The sequence below is a fragment of the Dendrobates tinctorius genome, unplaced genomic scaffold (assembly GCF_039654945.1).
Source record: "Dendrobates tinctorius isolate UK_male_01 unplaced genomic scaffold, ASM3965494v1 ptg000012l, whole genome shotgun sequence".
Lineage (NCBI taxonomy): Eukaryota > Metazoa > Chordata > Amphibia > Anura > Dendrobatidae > Dendrobates > Dendrobates tinctorius.
The window spans coordinates 6,744,964-6,765,001 of record NW_027361680.1 but is presented as its reverse complement, the minus strand read 5'-3'; the positions used below and the strand labels follow the sequence as shown (position 1 = coordinate 6,765,001).

Here is a 20,038-nt window from a genome sequence, read left to right as displayed (position 1 = left end):
CATAGTAACTAGAGATACTTGCAGTTTGGTTCACACAGCCTGTGTAGTCTCTCTACAGCGCCAACACAACCCACTCAGTTCTCCCAGCTGAATGACCAGCGAACACATAGCCTGGTTCTAGTCATAGCTATCTAGGTGCACCTTATTTAAATTATATATATATGGTATATGAACAAATTAATACTGACCTCTCCAAACTGACCTTCTCCAAGTTTTTCTTTGAAAGTCAAGTGCTTTCTTGGAAATTCTTCCACTGCCACTTCTTTACCAGATAGGAGATCCATAGTGAGTGCTGGAACAGAATAAGTATTGCCACCAGTGACTCCTTGCAAATTTACTATTTCAGCCTCAGCATAGTGTGGAACACCATCAACATTTGTAGGGAGAGCTAGTTTTCCAGGAGAACATCCTGAAAAAATAAAAGTAAATGTAAAATATACATCAAACTATTATTATATTATTACTTTAAAAGGAATTTGTCTTAAGAAATCTATATGGGCATATAAATAATAGTCACTGAATATCTGTGACTCGATATCTTATCCCAGAGAAATTCACATTTTTTGTACGTGCAAATGAGCAGTTAAGATCTATAGGCCAGACACAGCTTTCCCTGGCAGTCTGCCTCCAGAGCTTATTTTAAATGAAAGGGGGCATTACAAGTGTGAGACATATAATGACTGACACTTTGTTCTCATAATTAAATATGAGTGATTGAGCGCCCATCAGGCGCGCAATGGGATTACGAACCACGCAATGGGGTGTAACCACGCACCAGACTGACCTCACAATGGGGTGTAACCACGCACCAGACTGGCGTTTGTGCAGACTAACAGCAAACATAAATACCTAGTGTATCCCCTTGGATTCAATTTTGACGTAGCTGTCAGCGATAAATTGTTGCGTCAACTTCCCATGATTTAAAAGAAGATTGAACTCATCAAGAATGGCAAGCCTGTATGCATAGTACTGCAACAGGGTGATTTTTTCTTGTCAATCTTGATCCACTGGTATGGATGGTAGATGAATGTCACCAATTCCTTGATGTTGCACAATTAGGGCAATTGGAGTTGTCAAATTTATTGTCCATCCACTGTCTCCATATGGAAATAGAAGTGGATATGTCATTGCATCACACTTTCTGTGAAGAAAGCTGATTTGAACTGTTTGTTTTCACTTTTCAGGTGAACTCTGATGTCCCTATTAAATGGGGGTTCACCCAATGCATTTTGATAAATTATAGCTACTTCATTGCACCTTGGTGCATTGTAGCGCCTCTGGTCATCATTGTAGTAATTTATAATTGACATTGTTATTTTGAGTGGATCACGATTGTCTAATTCAGCAATCCTCTCTTCTTCTCTTTCAAATTCCCTCATCATTGTGAAGGCTCTTGTGAGTGGGTTAATTGCTTTCATTTTCTCTCCAAGAGATGATAGTAGTGCTGGGAGGCACTTTTTATTTGCTTGACTTCTTGTACTTAATGCTTCTTCACTGTCCAAGATATAAATCTGGGCATACTTGGGAGTACTACCCACAGCGGGATGCAATGGGTAGTTCTGTGGTAAATTTGTCCATGAATTCAAAAACAGTATGGACCATGCCCAGGAGGTGGCGCTATGATGCTCCCATTGATGCCAAAGCAAGAGAGCTATTGTATTGCCTTATATTAGCCATAAAGTTCTTGAAGTGCTGATGCTCTCCTTTCATCAACTTGACTAATTGATCATCCATACGAATGGGACATAATTGGATGCGCCCTATCTTGCAGCAGGAAGGGAATGTTTTGTCCTGCCCCATTTCGTCTTGGAAATTTTTAGATTGGCAGAACTGACATCGAAATCTCAGTTTGCCAGCATAGTGCTCTTCAATACGTGTCTCATCAATTTGATTAACAAGCCCTCTAGTGGCAAATGTAACTTGCCGCTGTTGAGTGGCTCTTGCATTTTGGAAAACGTCTTCTATCTTGTTCTCATCTTTGTGAAATTTGTGTATCACTTTGTGCATTGCGTGTTGCTCGTTGTCGTGCAGCATTAGATGTTCTACGTTATTCAGCTACTTAATTTGTTTCTCTTGCTCTGGCCACCCTCTGTCGGGCTGCATCAGCAGTTCTTCGACAATTTCATTTGTCTTGTTTCATTAAGACGCAGGTTACGCATCTGTATGCGATTTTCTTCTCTACGTGCAGCACCGCAATCAATTTGATCCATCTTTGCAATGTGGCCTCACACTGTTGCTTGAGTGTTGCCTCCCAATGTTGCCTCACAGTGTTGCCTCACAGGCTAACGTTCAAAAAAGGCTTATGCCTTAACTCGTCCCCAGGAAGAGCTCCTCTCCTTATTAGATATGTCACTTAACTCCTATCCAGGGCCTTACAGTACTTAGGTATCCATGGGTACGCCGACGCATATAGTCAGTTAGCTGCTAGTGGTAGTAACTATGGATACCTAAGTTACTGTTGAGCTGTGGATGACTCATTGCGCACAGACAGATGCGCAAATTAGGTATATGGATAGCTCTTGTCACGGAGCAGTAGTGGGAAAACAGAGGACGAGAAACCTGGGCCCCAGAACTGCCCCTCAGGCTAAGGAGGTGCCCTGACTTTCCTTAACTTGGGGGTACACTTGATGGTAGTGAGGCCCAAGTCCCCGACCTGTCCCTATCTCCTGTTAAGCCCTGAGCTAAACCCCCAACACCCTCCCCAGGAGGTAAGACAGGGAATAAAGTGAACTGCATCGCAAACCAAAGGAAAGATAAAACAGACACCACGGGGTTAAAGCAACCAAAAACAAAAACTTAGCTTTATCTGCTGCCAATGCTCCAAGCAGCAGAGTAAGGCACCCGATCAGCATCCAGCAGCAACACCACTGCTCCAGATTAGCTGAACCCCCTCTGCACCAGGTAGGTCCAGTCTTCACCAAGGTTGTTTAGCAAATGACCAGTATTACCAACAGTGATCTGTAGCACCAGGGGGCCTTATAAAGGGAAGTGGGAGTAGGCAGCAGCCCTCACACGACTGACCCCAGCCGACTACATCCCTAGACTGCCAATTTATTACCCATTTTTTCTGGTGAGCCATGGCCCTAATGCAGCCTTGTCTCCAATTGCTGAAGACCCTCACTGAGGAGCGTGGGGTGCTGCATGGTGTGATGGAGCAGCAGCTGCAGCAGTTGGTGGGGTTCAAGGCCTCAGCTCAGGTTCAGGCTCAACCAGAACCCAAGTTATCTCTCCCAGACAGGTTTTCTGGAGGGAGAGATAATTTTTTGTTTTTTTCAGGAGGCCTGCAAGCTACAATTCAGGCTTTGCCCTCGTTCTTTAGGGAGTGAGGAACAGCGGGTGGGATTCATCATATCCCTCCTTAAAGGTGATCCCCTATTCTGGGCCTTCTCCCTGCCGGCCGATTCACCATCTCTACGGTCGGTGGACAAGTTTTTTGCAGCTTTGGTGAATATGCCCCTGGTAGTCCTTGCTAGGGAGGAGGACTTACTGGTGCAGGCGGACGAGTCCAGGCAGGTGGGAGGAGTTGGTTCCCCAGCGGTGTTGCCTGCGGTTCATCGTGGTTTGGGGCATGTTTTTGCTGTGGGCAGACTGGCCATTTTTTCAGGGTCTGCCCAGCTGGCGCCAAATCTTTGGTACCAGCTAAGAAGCCTTGTCCCCTTGGTCGTGTGGAGGGAGGCGACCAGGGAGTGTACATTTCCTCTATTTCTTACCCTCAGTGTTACCTGTCTGCGGAAGTGGTGCTTGGCGGGGAGACTGAGGGTCTACCGAAGCTTGTGAACAGTGGAGCAGGAGTCAATCTGGTGGATGCTCACTTTGCCCGGACCCATGGCCTGAGGTGTAGGACGTTAGCCAAACCCCTAAGTGTCCAGGCCATTGACTTTGTCCCACTTAGCCAGGGGAGGTTGACACAAGTCGTAGATAACATACATCTGCGTATAGGGACTCATCATGAAGAGTCCCTGTCATACTACGTCTTGGAGGGAATGCCAGCACCTATTGTTTTAGGCCTTCCGTGGTTGAAAAATCACAACCCGGTAATAAATTTGCGGTCTAAGGAAGTAGTTGGCTGGGGTCAGTCGTGTGAGGGCTGCTGCCTGGGGGCTACTGTCTCTGCCGTCATACTACAACCATCCCCTTCTCCAGTGGGGATAGCAGAGGTGCTGCCAGGAAGTAGGGGCAAGTCTCTACCCTTACCACATGCTAACCTAGGGTGTCGGAGTCCTCTTAGGAGGAGGGGTCAGAGGAGGGTGGTGACTCTTTCTGAGCATTGTGGGGGTGTGAGTGTGATGACACAGGGGGACGCCTCTGTTGTCGGTGCTGTGAAGAGTTCACCATCTTGTGGCAGACATGTGCATGGCAAAAAACGTTCAGGTCCGACCTGTGTGTAAATGAGTACGTATGGCTGTCCACCAGAAACATCCAGTGGAGATTTGCTGCTGGGGTATGGAATTCCCGGGTGATCAGGCCATATCGGGTGTCGGCAATCCTCAGCCCGGGGACTTACCAGCTAGAGCTAACCCCAATAATGCCCTTATACAACTCATCACCCAGGTCAGCGCTCTGGAGATTTGTGGTGCCACCGGAGCATACGTTGCCACTCTCATTTGCCCACGTTTGCCATAAACCTGCAGGTCAGGTGGTTGCTGAGGTGAACTCTGGTGGATCTAGGCGTCCTCACCGTAGATGGTTTTCTGGCGAGGTGCAGTGTTGAGGGTCCAGAGGCCCCTCATTGAAGGAGGGGTACTGTCACGATCCATTTTTGGATCTGAGTCAGAGTCCGGATTCTCTGATATAAATGTTTTTCCTTTCAGGCCATCGGGGGTTAATATTAGTTTTTCCCTCCGGTGGCCGCTGGTGTTACTACAAGTTTAGTTACTCTGCTACTGGGAGCATTGGCAGCAGATAAAGCTAAGTTTTTGTTTTTAGTTGCTTTAACCCCGTGGTGTCTGTTTTATATTTCCTTTCGTGTTATTGGTGCAGTTCACTTTATTCCTTGTCTCACCTCCTGGGGAGGGGGTTAGGTGTTTAGCTCAGGGCTAAACAGGAGGTAGGGACAGGTCGGGACTTGGGCCTCACTACCATCAAGTGTACCCCCAAGTTAAGGAGAGTCAGGGCTCCCCTTTAGCCAGAGGGGCATTTCTGGGGCTCTGGTTCCACATCTCCTGTTTCCCCACAACTGCCTTGTGACAACTCTGCAGTGAGATCAGAATTAACACAGTAGAACATAATTAATGTCAATTGACAATTGATGTCATGCCCATTCTCTGCCAGACCCTCCTCCTGACTCCTTTGCTTCTACTGCCAAGTGTTATAAACAATTACAACACTTGCGTAGTGAGCTTCTTTCAGCCTCCCATTACCTACACACTGTGGTACACTGCAATGCAGTCTTGGCATACAACAGCCGATTTGATTAACATATATAATCAGCTCTTAGAAAGTGAATACAGCTAAATTGAACTGTATAACAGGGAGTCCAAAGCTCCTTTCTCCACTGTTTAATCTGTGTAAAGTCAGAAGGTCCTGCCAGGAACGTTGTGTCATGCGACAGTCTCATGTCACATGACTAGCAGTGAAAAAGAAGGAAGAGGAAAAAGAACAGAATAGGAGCAAGTGGTGTGTGAATATGGAGGGTATTGGGGGATATCATAACAAGTATAAGAGGCCTGTGGGGGCTTCAAGCCATATATATGGGGTCATAGGAATGTCATACCATGTACTGTATAGCGGACTGTGGGATCATCACCCTATATGTAAGAAGTTGTGGTAGACATCATACCATGTGTAGGTGACTAAGGGGTTGTCATTACATATATAAAGTGTTGCATAGTTTGGTCATAGAAGAAACTTGTGAGAGTAGATTATATGGTGTAATTCAACTTTTATCTTCACAGAACATGAGGTACATGCATCAGCTTCTTAATATAGTTTAACAGGAAGTCTGAAAGGACCTTTTACCAGAGAGAAAATGAAACCAAAGTACAAGTATATTCATTACATTCAACTAAGCATATTACAGTAACAAGATCCCCATCTACTGTCAGAAAGTTGTAAACTCCTCCTGCACACAAGTCTGTATCTGTTGCATATCTGCCAACATAAAGTACTGTGCAAACATTTTACTATATAGGAGACTGTGGGACATCATACAATGTATAGGGAGCTGTGAGGGCCATAATATGTATGGGGGGCTGTGTTGACATCATACCATAGATATGAAGCTGTGAGGACATCATGATATTTCCTACACTAACCAGGGTTGTGCAAACTTGGAATTCAAATATCAGCATCGTGGATGACTGACATTTACAAGGGCCCACAATGTCTAGAGAGAGTGAATCATTTTGGATGATTCTGATCCGATTACACTGGAGAAACATAATACAGCAAGACATATATTAACTTTATTAGCATAATGGACAGTATGGTGGCACAGTGGTTAGCACTGCAGCCTTGAAGCGCTGGGGTCCTGGGTTCAAATCCCACCAAGGACAATATTTGCAAGGTGTTTGTATGTTCTCCCCATGTTTGCATGGGTTTCCTCTGAGTACTCAGGTTTCCTCCCACACTCGAAAAACATACTGATAGGAAATCTAGATTGTGAGCCCCAATTTGGACAGTGCAGATAATGTGTTGGGACAAATTACTAACACAGCCATGAGTGTGGAGTGGGCAGGCAGAGGGGAATGCTAGAAACTTGGGCAGTGGAAAAAACAGATGGGTTACTTCTGCGCTGTTGTGGGAAGAATGACAGTTGCCAACATAAATAGTAAGTGGTTAATTCGTCAATGTAGTTTGAAGCATATAGCTTCTTCATCAGGACAAACGCATTGACAAATAATCTACTTACTACTTAGATTGCATCCGTCATTCTTTTTCCTATGCCAGCACAGAACTAACCCATCTGTTTTTTCCATTGCTCATTCTTTATGTCAGGAACACCGCACTGAACTTGCTCACTGAGCCAGTGCGTGTGTCCTGAGTAAAGCGAACTGTGCTCAAAGATACCTGTGGAGCGGGCAGCAGCCGAGTAGATGAGTACTTCAGAGCAGCAGGACCTGAAGCATGTGACTGCTATGGGCGTGGCCTAAATTCCAGAGAGCTAGGAGCTGCAAGAGAACTCCTAGCAGGGTAACTGTGAGACAAAGTTTCCAAGGGGCATAGAGAGGGAGGATAGTCAGGATGTAGCCAATGAGTCATACACAGAGATAGCTGCAAGGTACAAGAGGGGCGAGCAGAGAGTAGTCAGATCACAGGCAATGAGTCATACACAGAGAGGGAAGCGCAGTACAGAATCAACAGGCAAACTCAAAACGGGGAACAGAACCGGGTCAGAACCATATAAACAAGCTATAACAATGAACAGGCACAGGCACACAGAGGTCACCACACTCGGCCAAAAGCAAAAGTATAACTGACAGGGATTGGAGCTTCCCAGGGGTTTAAGAAGCTCTCCCAGAACCAAAAAGAGGCCACAATCATTAACCCCAGGTGTGCAGGTCAAAACCTGCACTGAGCTCCAGACATTAACCCCTGATGTGCAGCTCCAAAACCTGCACTGGGATCATGACAATACCCCCCTCTCAATGGGGGGCCTCTGGACCCTAGGCTTCCCTGGGTACTTGGCATGGAAAGCCCGAACCAGGCGATCTGCATGTACAGAGCGAGCAGGGACCCATATCCCTTCCAGTGGACCAGGTACTGCAAAGTGCGGCGCACCCGCCGAGAGTCCACAATATGTCCGACCTCTTACTACAATTGACCCTCCACCAGCACTGGAGGAACAACAGGCTCGGAGTCCTCTTTGACAGACCCTACGGATTTCAACAGAGATTTATGGAACACATTGGATATTTTTAAGGAGGCGGGGAGATGCAACCTATATGCCACTGGGTTGACTATCTCCATAATCTCGTACGGACCAATGAACTTTGGTCCCAACTTAGCTCAAGGTACCTTTAAGTTGATGTTACGTGTGGAAAGCCAAACTTTCTCTCCCACTTGAAACATGTCTCCCGAGGCTCTCTTTTTGTCAGCAAAATATTTGAACCTCCCCTGGGCCCGAGAGATATTACGCTGGACTTCAGCCCAGAGGTTTTTTAACCACTGAACGGACCCCTCTACCCCTGGACAACCGGAATCCACCGGTGAAAACTCCCCAAAATGCGGATTAAACCCATAGTTAATCAGGAATGGGGACATGTTGGTGGACTGACTCACCAGGTTGTTAAAAGTGAATTCCGCCAACGGTAACGCATCACACCAAACCTCCTGTTTGGCGGAGGTAAGACACCAGAGAATTTGTTCCAGGGATTGATTGGTGCTTTCTGTCTGACCATTACTCTCCGGGTGATATGCCGACGAGAAGGAGAGTGAGATGCCCAATTTCATACAGAACGCCCTCCAAAATTTGGCCACAAACTGCACACCTCTGTCAGACACAACATTCAGGGGTACCCCATGCAATCGGACCACATGCTGCACAAACAACCTTGACAATGTTTCTGCTGAGGGTAATGCTGCCAAGGGAATGAAATGGGCCTGTTTAGAAAACCTATCCATCACCACCCAGATCACGGTATTGCCCCTGGAAGGTGGAAGGCCGGTAATACAATCCATGGAAAGATGAGTCCATGGCCTATCAGGAACCGGTAAAAGTATGAGTTCCCCAGCTGGCCGGTTATGCGAGCTTTTGGAACGGGCACACACGCCACAAGCAGAAACAAATTTCTTGACATCGGCCCTTAGTGAAGGCCACCAAAAACCCCTGGCTACTGCCTCTCTAGTGGCCGTGATACCTGGATGAGCACTCAGCCTAGACTCATGAAACTCCTGCAGAAGTCTAGGCCGCAATAAATCTGGAACAAACAATTTATCCCCTGGCCTGGTTGCCGGAGCTAGGGCCTGAGCCCTTAGAATTTCTTGTTTCAACTCAGATGAGACCCCCGCCACTACCACCCCTTGGGGAAGAATGGAGGACGGCGGCTCAGGGGGAGACACTGGGTCAAAACTTCTGGACAGGGCATCCGCTTTAACATTTCTGGACCCCAGTCGAAAAGTAATGGAGAACTGAAATCGTGAAAAAAAAAGTGACCAACGGGCTTGTCTAGGAGTAAGCCTCTTAGCAGATTCAAGGTATGCCAAATTTTTGTGATCCGTGACAACCATGAAAGGGTTAGCCGCCCCTTCCAAAAAGTGCCTCCATTTCTCAAACGCCAGCTTGACCGCAAGAAGTTTTCTATTGCCTACATCATAGTTTCTCTCAGCTGAAGAGAACTTCTTGGAGAAGGCACAGGGTCTGAGATTGGTAATGGTGGCTGGACCCTGGGACAGCACAGCCCCCACCCCCACTTCAGAAGCATCCACCTCCACAATGAATGGTTTGGACAGGTCTGGTTGTACCAACACCAGGGCAGACATGAAACATTTCTTAATAGCTGAGAAGGACTCCTTAGCGAGTACAGACCAATTTTTTACATCAGCGCTCTTCTGGGTAAGATCCGTGAGTGGTTTAACCACTTGTGAGAAACCTTTAATGAATCTCCGATAATAGTTCGCAAATCCTAAGAAGCGCTGGAGACCCTTGAGATCTCGAGGCTGAACCCAGTCAGCGATCGCCAGCACCTTCTTAGGATCCATACGAAACCCCTCACAGGACACAATCAATCCCAAAAAAGACAGTTCCTGAACGAAAAACGAACATTTTTCCAATTTAGCGAACAATTGGTTCTCCCTGAGTCTCTGGAGAACTGTCTGCAGATGTTGCAAGTGAGATTGGCTGTCCGGGGAATACACCAAAATGTCATCCACAGACATTTTCTCAGGGGCAGAAGAGGAAAGCGAAAATGCGAAGGCTTGTGGGGACCCCCTAAGCAGGGACATAACCACTCCCACCCTCTATTTCTCATCCCCAGAGGAGCGGGGTCTCAAAGAGAAAAAGAGCTTACAGCCCTCCTTAAATGCTCTGAATTCAGCTTTGTTACCAGAAAACTTATCTGGCAATTTAACCAGGGATTCGGGTGGGACTAAAATGACATCTCTATTCCCCACCTGCTTAAAGCCTGCGGAAAACACCCCCTGAACTGAGTCCTCAACCCGCCGTTGGGACTGAGCCAGAGCTTGGTGTTCCAAACTAAGCTTCTGCAGCGACAGAGTCAAGCATTTCACCTGCTCAGATAAAGCACACATTGGATCCATGCTGCAGAAGTGAGGAGAGAGAAAAAAAAAATCAAGGTCAGTTATAATGTCAGGAACACCGCACTGAACTTGCTCGCTGAGCTAGTGCGTGTGTCCTGAGTAAAGCGAACTGTGCTCAAAGATACCTATGGAGCGGGCAGCAGCCGAGTAGATGCGTACTTCAGAGCAGCACGACCTGAAGCACGTGACTGCTAGGGGCATGGCCTAAACTCCAGAGAGCTAGGAGCTGCAAGAGAACTCCTAGCAGGGTAACTGCGAGACAAAGTTACCAAGGGGCATAGACAGGGAGGATAGTCAGGACGTAGCCAATGAGTCATACACAGAGATAGCTGCAAGGTACAAGAGGGGCGATATTATGAATGAGTCAACGGAGGAGGAGGAAACAAAAATACAAGCTAAGTCCAGAAAACCAGAGAGGTTGGTAGCTATCGGATTGCAGACCCCTGATCCTATACACCACAACTAACAGTAGCCGTGGGGGTTCCTACGGTGCCCTAGACCCCTCGTCACAGACGGAGAACTACATAAGCCTAAAGAAGGAAAGGGGAAATCTAAACTGCCCCAGAGCAGACCCCAAAGCAATAGACAGCCCCCAACATGTACTGACGGTGAAAAACAGATGAAAACACAAACACAGACAGAAAGACAGGCTGAGCAAACGATGGGGCCCAACTAACTAGATAGGACAGGACAGAAAAGATGCTGGCTGCAATCCGCAAAAAACCCTACCAAAAATGTCCCAACCGTCTGATAGGGAAAAAGGCCCTGAAGTCGCTAGACTTCAAAATCACTATATCAGCACTCAGATATATTCTGAAAACAGAGAAAAGAGATCAACTGATCAGAGACAAAAATGGAATTCAGCCAGTACAAACACTAAGGAAACCAGACAAAATCTCATGGAATAATAGCAGGGCAAAAACTTAGCTTTTAGTAGACAGGAACTAAGCTGGATGCAAGAGCTCAGAGCAGAAAGGATCACCAGCAGCCCTGCAGGGCGTCGGCTGCCTTATATCCACTCAGAAATTCCAGATGTCCAATCACACTCTGTCTGTTCAGATGACAGGTTCTTCCCATCCCAAACAATTTCACTACCTCTCTTCACCAGCAGAGGGAGTTCATCAGACATCAAAGGTGAAGGGGAGAATGAACTCACAACAGTACCTCCCCCGTGAGGAGGGGTCACCGAACCCTCATCCACGTCACCAGGGTGATCAGGATGGGCCCGATGAAAAGCACGAACCAATCTTTCGGCATGAATATCGGATGTAGGGACCCAAGAATTATCCTCCTGGCCATAACCCTTCCATTTAACCAAGTACTGGAGTCTCCGTCTAGCCAGACGAGAATCCAGTATCTTTTCAACCTCATATTCCACATTACTTTCAACCAATACAGGGTCAGGAGGTGCCACCACAGGAACTACTGGCTCATCAAACCTCTTTAACAGAGACTTATGAAACACGTTATGGATCTTGGATGTAACAGGAAGAGCCAATCGAAAAGAGACCGGATTAAGAATCTCCAAAATCTTGTAAGGTCCAATAAATCTAGGTTTAAACTTTGGAGAAGCCACCTTCATAGAGATATTCTTTGATGACAACCAAACCATATCACCCACCTTAAACCGGGGACCAATGGTCCTATGCCGGTTGGAAAACCGCTGGGCCTTTTCCTGGGAGAGAGACAACTTATCCACAACTTGGTCCCAAATCTGGTGCATTCTCTCCACCACAGTGTCAACACCTGGGCAGGCAGAAGACTCCACCTGTCCTGAAGAGAATCGAGGATGAAACCCAAAGTTACAAAAAAAAGGTGACATCAAAGTGGCAGAACTAGCTCTATTATTTAAAGCAAATTCGTCCAAGGGCAAAAATGAAACCCAATCATCCTGATCAGCAGAAATAAAACATCTCAAATATGACTCCAAAGTCTGGTTTGTTCTCTCCATCTGCCCATTGGTCTGAGGGTGAAACGCAGAGGAGAAGGACAACTGAATTCCCAGCTTGTAACAGAAAGTCCTCCAAAATCTAGAAACAAACGGAACTCCTCTGTCAGATACAATGTTCTCAGGAATCCAGTGCAAGGGCACCAACTCTGAGGAAGATGGCAACTTAGGGAGTGGTACAAGATGGACCATCTTAGAGAATCTATCACAAATCACCCAAATAACAGTCATTCTCTGAGAGACAGGCATATCAGAAATAAAATCCATTGAAATATGGGTCCATGGCCTCCTGGGCACAGGCAAAGGCATCAACAACCCACTAGAGCGAGAACAAGGTTTAGACCGGGAGCAAGTCCCATAGGACTGCACAAAATTCCTGACATCACGAGACAAGGCGGGCCACCAAAAAGACCGACTCACCAAATCTCTAGTACCAAAAATACCTGGATGACCAGCCAATGCGGAGCAATGAACCTCAGACATCACTCTCTTCCTCCACTGGTCAGGAACATACAATTTTCCAATGGGACAACGCTCAGGTTTGTCCTCCTGAAACTCTTCCAGAACACGTCTCAAATCAGGCGAGATGGCAGAAAGAACTACCCCCTCACCTAAGATGGTAGCAGGCTTGGTCACAATAGGAGAATCAGCAAAGAAACTCCTAGAGAGGGCGTCTGCCTTGACATTCTTAGTGCCCGGAAGAAAAGAGACCACAAAATCAAAACGTGTGAAAAACAAGGCCCACCTAGCCTGTCTAGGATTCAAGCGTTTGGCCGACTCCAGGTAAATCAAATTCTTGTGGTCAGTAAGGACCGTTACTTGATGTTTAGCTCCCTCCAACCAATGTCTCCACTCCTCAAATGCCCATTTCATGGCTAGCAGTTCCCGATTCCCCACATCATAGTTACGTTCGGATGGGGAGAACTTTCGGGAAAAGAAAGCACAGGGATTAATTTTAGATGTTACAGGATCTTTTTGGGACAAAACAGCTCCGGCACCAATCTCAGAAGCGTCCACCTCTACCTGAAACGGGAGTGAGACATCAGGTTGCCGCAAAACCGGAGCAGAAGTGAACCTGCGCTTCAGCTCCTGAAAGGAAGAAACAGCCTCCGGAGACCAATTCAGCACATCAGCCCCCTTCTTAGTCAAATCAGTCAATGGTTTGGCAATACCAGAAAAATTAGCTATAAATTTACGATAAAAATTAGCAAAACCCAAAAACTTCTGGAGGGCCTTCAAAGAAGTGGGCTGAACCCAATCATAAATGGCCTGTACCTTGGCCGGGTCCATTTCAATAGTTGACGGAGACAAAATAAATCCCAAAAATGAAATCCTCTGTATACCAAAAAGGCATTTCGATCCCTTGACATACAGGGAATTCTCCCTCAAAATCCGGAACACAGTCCGAACATGTTCCACATGAGAGTCCCAATCCCTGGAAAAGATCAAAATATCATCCAGATAGATGATCAAAAATTTATCCACAAAGTCTCGGAAAATATCATTCATGAAGCACTGGAAGACAGAAGGGGCATTAGTGAGCCCAAAAGGCATCACCAGGTACTCAAAATGTCCCTCCGGAGTATTAAACGCCGTCTTCCATTCATCCCCCTGCTTAATGCGAATAAGATTATACGCCCCCCTGAGGTCAAGCTTGGTAAACCAGCAAGCACCTTTAACTCTGGAGAATAGATCAGAAATCAGGGGTAACGGATACTGATATTTAACAGTAATTTTGTTGAGGGAACGATAGTCAATACAAGGCCTTAATGAACCATCTTTCTTGGCCACAAAAAAAAACAGCACCTAAGGGTGAAGAGGATGGTCTAATATGACCCTTCTCCAACGACTCCTTAATATAGGATCGCATAGCCTCGTGCTCGGGTACAGATAAATTGAAAAGTCGACCCTTGGGAAATTTACATCCAGGGCTCAGCTCAATTGCACAGCCATAACTCCTATGAAGAGGCAAAGACGCAGACTCATTCTCACTAAATACATCATAGAAATCAGCCAAATAGTCAGGAACATCATGCGACTGGGGAGAGGTGGAGAAAATAGGAGCGTCACTAAGGGCACACCGACAACCCCAACTCACCACAGACACAGATTTCCAATCCAAAACTGGATTATAGATTTGCAACCAGGGAAACCCCAGAACGATGGTATCATGCAAATTATGCAACACCAGAAATCTGCAATTTTCTTGATTGTCTGGGGCGACCCGCATTACCACCGGGGTCCAAAACTGAGGTTTATTCTTCGCCAAAGGAGTAGCATCAATACCCCTCAAAAGGATAGGCGTCCGCAGAGGTGTCATAGGAAACCCACAACGTTTAGCAAAATCCAAGTCCATCAGGTTCAGAGCTGCTCCCGAATCCACAAAAGCCTTAGCGGAAAATGTGGACAGGGAGCAGATCAGAGTAATTGCCAGAAGAAACTTAGGTTGAACACCACCCACAGCAAATGTGTGTGCAAAACATTTCTCTCGTTTAGGGCAGACAGAAATAATATGAGAGGCATCTCCACAGAAAAAACACAGCTTATTACGCCTTCTGAACTCCTGACGTTGCGCCCTAGACAAAACTCTATCACATTGCATAGGTTCAGACATTTGTTCAACAGATGGCAACACCTCTCATGCAGTTTTGCGTTCACGCAAACGCCGATCAACCTGAATGGCTAATGACATAGAATCGTCAAGACCAGAGGGAACAGGAAATCCCACCATAGTATCTTTTACAGTTTCTGACAAACGCTTCTGAAAGAGAGCTGCCAAGGCACCATCATTCCAGATAGTAAGGAATTTTTGACAGTACAACTCTGCAGAATCCTGACCCTGGCTCAATGCCAACAGGGCCTCTTCAGCCTGATCAATAGCATTAGGTTCATCATACAACAACCCCAAGGCCTGAAAAAATGCGTTCACATCAGTCAGAATAGGATCATCAGGTTTCAAAGAAAACGCCCAATCCTGGGGATCGCCGCGCAGCAAAGAGATGACAATTTTAACCTGCTGCGCAGAGCTCCCCGTTGAGCTAGGCTTCAAGGCAAAAAATAATTTACAATTATTCTTAAAATTCAGAAATTTAGACCGATCCCCAAAAAACACATCAGGAGTAGGGATCTTTGGTTCAGCAGCATGTGAATGAGCAAGATAGGCGGAAATTCCCCGCACTTCAGCAGTAAGCTGCTCCACACGATCAGACAATTGCTTAATCTCCATTGAGAAAAAATTCCCCCTACGGCCTCAGAGAAATAGAGGAAAAAATATACACCAGAAAAAAAAAATTCTGACACTTTTTTTTTTTTTTTTTAATTCTTTCCTGCTATTGAGCACCCTAGAATCTGCGGTATGGCTGGTGATTCTGTTATGAATGAGTCACCGGAGGAGGAGGAAACAAAAATACAAGCTAAGTCCAGAAAACCAGAGAGGTTGGTAGCTATCGGATTGCAGACCCCTGATCCTATACTCCACAACTAACAGTAGCCGTGGGGGGTTCCTACGGTGCCCTAGACCCCTCGTCACAGCCAGAGAACTACATAAGCCTAAAGAAGGAAAGGGGAAATCTAAACTGCCCCAGAGCAGACCCCAAAGCAAGACAGCTCCCAACAAGTATTGTCGGTGAAAAACAGATGAAAACACAAACACAGACAGAAAGACAGGCTGAACAAACGATGGGGCCCAACTAACTAGATAGGACAGGACAGAAAAGATGCTGGCTGCAATCCGCAAAAAACCCTACCAAAAATGTCCCAACCGTCTGATAGGGAAAAAGGCCCTGAAGTCGCTAGACTTCAAAATCACTATATCAGCACTCAGGTATATTCTGAAAACAGAGCAAAGAGATCAACTGATCAGAGACAAAAATGGAATTCAGCCAGTCCCAACCAGGACTGGCTGAATACAAACATTAAGGAAACCAGACAAAATCTCATGGAATAATAGCAGGGCAAAAACTTAGCTTTTAGTAGACAGGAACTAAGCTGGATGCAAGAGCTCAGAGCAGAAAGGATCACCAGCAGCCCTGCAGGGTGTCAGCTGCCTTATATCCACTCAGAAATTCCAGATGTCCAATCACACTCCGTCTGTTCAGATGACAGGTTCTTCCCATCCCAATTAATTTCACTACCTCTCTTCAGCAGCAGAGGGAGTTCATCAGACATCAAAGGTGAAGGGGAGAATGAACTCACAACAGGGCGAGCAGAGAGTAGTCATATCACAGGCAATGAGTCATACACAGAGAGGGAAGTTATATTCACAAAATTTGCCCAAACCAGCTATTAATAAATAATACTGGATATAGTACCACAACATACCAATAATTACTTTTGTGGTCACCTCATAGAACAATGTACAAGAAGTTTCCACACAATGGTACCTTGTAAAAAACCATCTTTGTTTAAATACCAATGTCACAACATTAAAAAGAACATTAAAAAGAAGGTGCTGGATCAATATGAGAGACAAAATGCATGTAAACACCATATAATGATATATTCATGGGAGGCTGCAAAAACATATGCAGTGTGAACACCAAAGAAATATAAAAAAAACAAAAAATATTTTTTTTTTCACTAGTTCAATGTCAATTGTTGATTGACTATCATTAAGGAGTTATTATACCCATATGCAGTGTGAGAACCAAGGAAAATTCACTTGCTCCATATCCATTATTAATTTAACATAAAAGGACTATTGAATCAATTTACAGTGTGTGCACCGGGGGAGATTTATGAAAATTCACTTGCTCCATACCAATTAGTCATCTGTAAACAGGTGCAACACTAAAGGAGCATCCCATCCAACTGATACTTCACAAGGCATGAAATAGGTTATCAAGTCTCATGAAACCAATGTTTCACAGTGCATAGTTATAAACTAAGAAATGTAAACACTATATAAGCGTGACAAAAAGTCACTACAACCTACCAATAAATAAAGGTGCTTGCTGCAGCATCCCTCATGCCCCGACAAGTGTTTCGCAATGCTTCATCAATGGAGGCTTATCAGGGAAAAGGAGGTTGTCCCATTATTTATACCCCAGCAGCTACCACTATAGGCTAATTTAATTTTCGCACCTGATTAAAAACACTCACTTCCTCATTGCTGACATACAACTGCGCCTGTGCACTACAGGTCCTATGGCTCCTAAGATATAAACCGTCCATATACAGAGTCACATGGTTTTCAGCGGCCAATGAGGTTAGGGAACAGATGTCATGTGATTACAGGAAGGTCCTGTGCTTTATTATGCCGATCTAATCTGATGGAAACCGCTCATGTGCAAATCATCTAAGTTTCACAAACAAATGGAAAACTATACACACACTTCCTTACTGTAGAAGCGCAACCGCACCTATAGCTCAAGGTCCTGAGACTCCTAAAATATAGTCCGCTTATGGGCGGTTTAAGCCTGCTTCCAGCGGCCAATGGGATTAGTGGGCAGATGTCATGTGATTACCAAAAGGTCCTATGCTTACTACAACTACCTAATGTGATGAAAGCCACGCATATGTTAAATAATATGTTTCATAAGCCTAAAAGTATATCCACATCATATGATTGTATAGAGCTTCCACACTGTTCTTTTGTGGCATTTAAAAACGTTACTATCGCGCTTACACGCATATAGGCTTTATAATATATTATATTCAATCTATATATAAGGACATAATTAACGCCCATAACAGAATGAGGAGTTAAAAGGATTATTCTAAATCCACCTATATAGGCATATTCGGCGCATGTGTCGAACTAAGGGGCCCGTGTAAAAATAAGGGATTGTGCAGCGGTCCCGCGGTCCCACGAACACCGGGCACTGCAGTCCCAGGTAATTCAAGGAGAAACGCTGTGGACACACCACGCATCCCTTACGGCCACCCACAGTGCAGACATGCGCACAGCCACAAGGCTAGTAATTCTGATGCATATAATGACATACATTTCTTTGGTGTTCACACTGCATATTGTTTTTGCAGCCTCCCATGAATATATCATTATATGGTGTTTACATGCGTTTTGTCTCTCAAATTGATCCAGCACCTTCTTTTTAGTGTTCTTTTTAATGTTGTGACATTGGTATTTAAACAAAGATGGTTTTTTAAAAGGTACCATTGTGTGGAAACTTCTTGTACATTGTTCTATGAGGTGACCACAAAAGTAATTATTGGTATGTTGTGGTACTATATCCGGTATTATTTATTAATAGCTGGTTTGGGCAATTTTTGTGAATATAATGTTGATTACTGTTATTTAACAGAGCCCAGCAAGATGGACTTTAAGGCCAAAGAAAGTTCTTGGCAGGCGAAAGCAACCAATATGTTTCAGAAAGGTGCTGGTCTTTCGTCTACCCTCAATTGTAATGATTATCAGGAAAATATCAAGAAGTATAAGAGTGCGCTACATAAAAAAATTAAAATATGGTGGACAAAAATTACATTAGAAAATTTTATTGCCCAGAAGATTGTACCCAGGGGATTGAGGATTAGTGTTTTTCCCACTTTTGATCTTGGTGATGAGAGTTTGATTGATCGCTGGATTAGGGCAGCCAATGCATGTTCTTTGGAATTTATTGCCATCATAGTGGAGAAAAATACTATGTCTTTGAAGACTATTGAATTGGAAATTGAGAGTCTACAGAAAACATTACGACGTGATCTAAAGGCAGATCAGTTTCAGGAAATGATTAAAAACAGACAAGGATGTGGAGAAATGGGAGAGTAATATCATTCAGAACAAGCAGAAAAAATATGAGAGAGATGTGGGGGATTTTGAGTCCAATAAAATATTCCGCTGGCAAATGAAAAAAGAACCGACAAAAAGGAAGTTTTCCAGGAGCTCCTCTGCTTCAGGCTCATCAATGAGTGAAGGTGGTGGGTCGATGTTTGAAGAGAGATTCGGTCCAAGGACTAGGCAAATGTATAAAAAACATTCATCTTTCTAGAAAAAGGAGAGAGATGGCATTAAGGTAATCAATTTATCAGATCATCAGCTTACAATTGAACAACAAAGTGTATTGTCTAAAGGGCATGTCACGCTAAGAGATATCGCTAGCAATATCGCTATAACTAGTGACGTTATAGCGATATTGCTAGCGATATCTCTGTGTCTGATACTTACCTACGACCGGCTCCCCCGCTGATTATCGCTGATCGCGCGAGAACGTTCAGGACTGTTTCTCGTCGTCAGCTTCCTGCGGCGCTTCCTGCTGTGAGGACGAGCGACGCGTGGAGCCGGGCGGGAGGACGCAGGATCGCCTGGTGTGACAGGTAAGTAGTGATCCCCGTCCCCAGCGATGTCGCTAGTGAGATCTGCCTGTGTGGCAGCTCACTAGCGACTACTTAGCGATGTACCAGCGATCCTGACCGCGTCATATCGCTGGTCGGGATCGCTGGTACATCGCTAAGTGTGACAGTACCTTTAAGGCTTGAGTTTCTCTCCTTCTACTGACCTTGATCTATTTACAGCCATAAAAGATCTCCACCTTTTTTCAAGAAAGTTAGTGCTGAAGAAGCTACATTGCAGGGGAGATGAGGCGGGAAGTCTTTCAAGTAGAGAAGAACAACAAGCATTGGAAATCCTTGAGTCATTAATTGACGAAAATAATCAAATGGTAAGTATGGATTTTCCTATGAAGAAATTTAATAAATCTAAAAAATTCCCTCCACTCACTGCAGTACCAGCAGTTGATACTTTTACTAAGATGGTAGCAATGGAAATTGAAAACTTAAAGAGGTCAAAAGATGTGACGTTTAAGAATCTGACTAGGGCTGAGAATGTGGCATTACAACAGTTGAAAAAATGGGATGACGTTGTCTTTAAAATGGCTGATAAAGGGGGTAATATTGTGGTCTGGCCACATGCCAGGTATGAAATTCAGGCATATAAGC

General features: G+C 45.1%; 1 protein-coding gene across 1 annotated transcript in view; it reads right to left on the bottom strand.

The window, feature by feature from the left end:
- Positions 1-20,038, bottom strand: part of DDR2 (discoidin domain receptor tyrosine kinase 2) — a 1,077,249-nt gene that overhangs the window by 193,466 nt on the left and 863,745 nt on the right. The window contains exon 13 of the mRNA XM_073557968.1: positions 189-409. Coding sequence (XP_073414069.1) covers positions 189-409 — 221 coding nt within the window. The remainder of the gene's footprint in view (positions 1-188; positions 410-20,038) is intronic.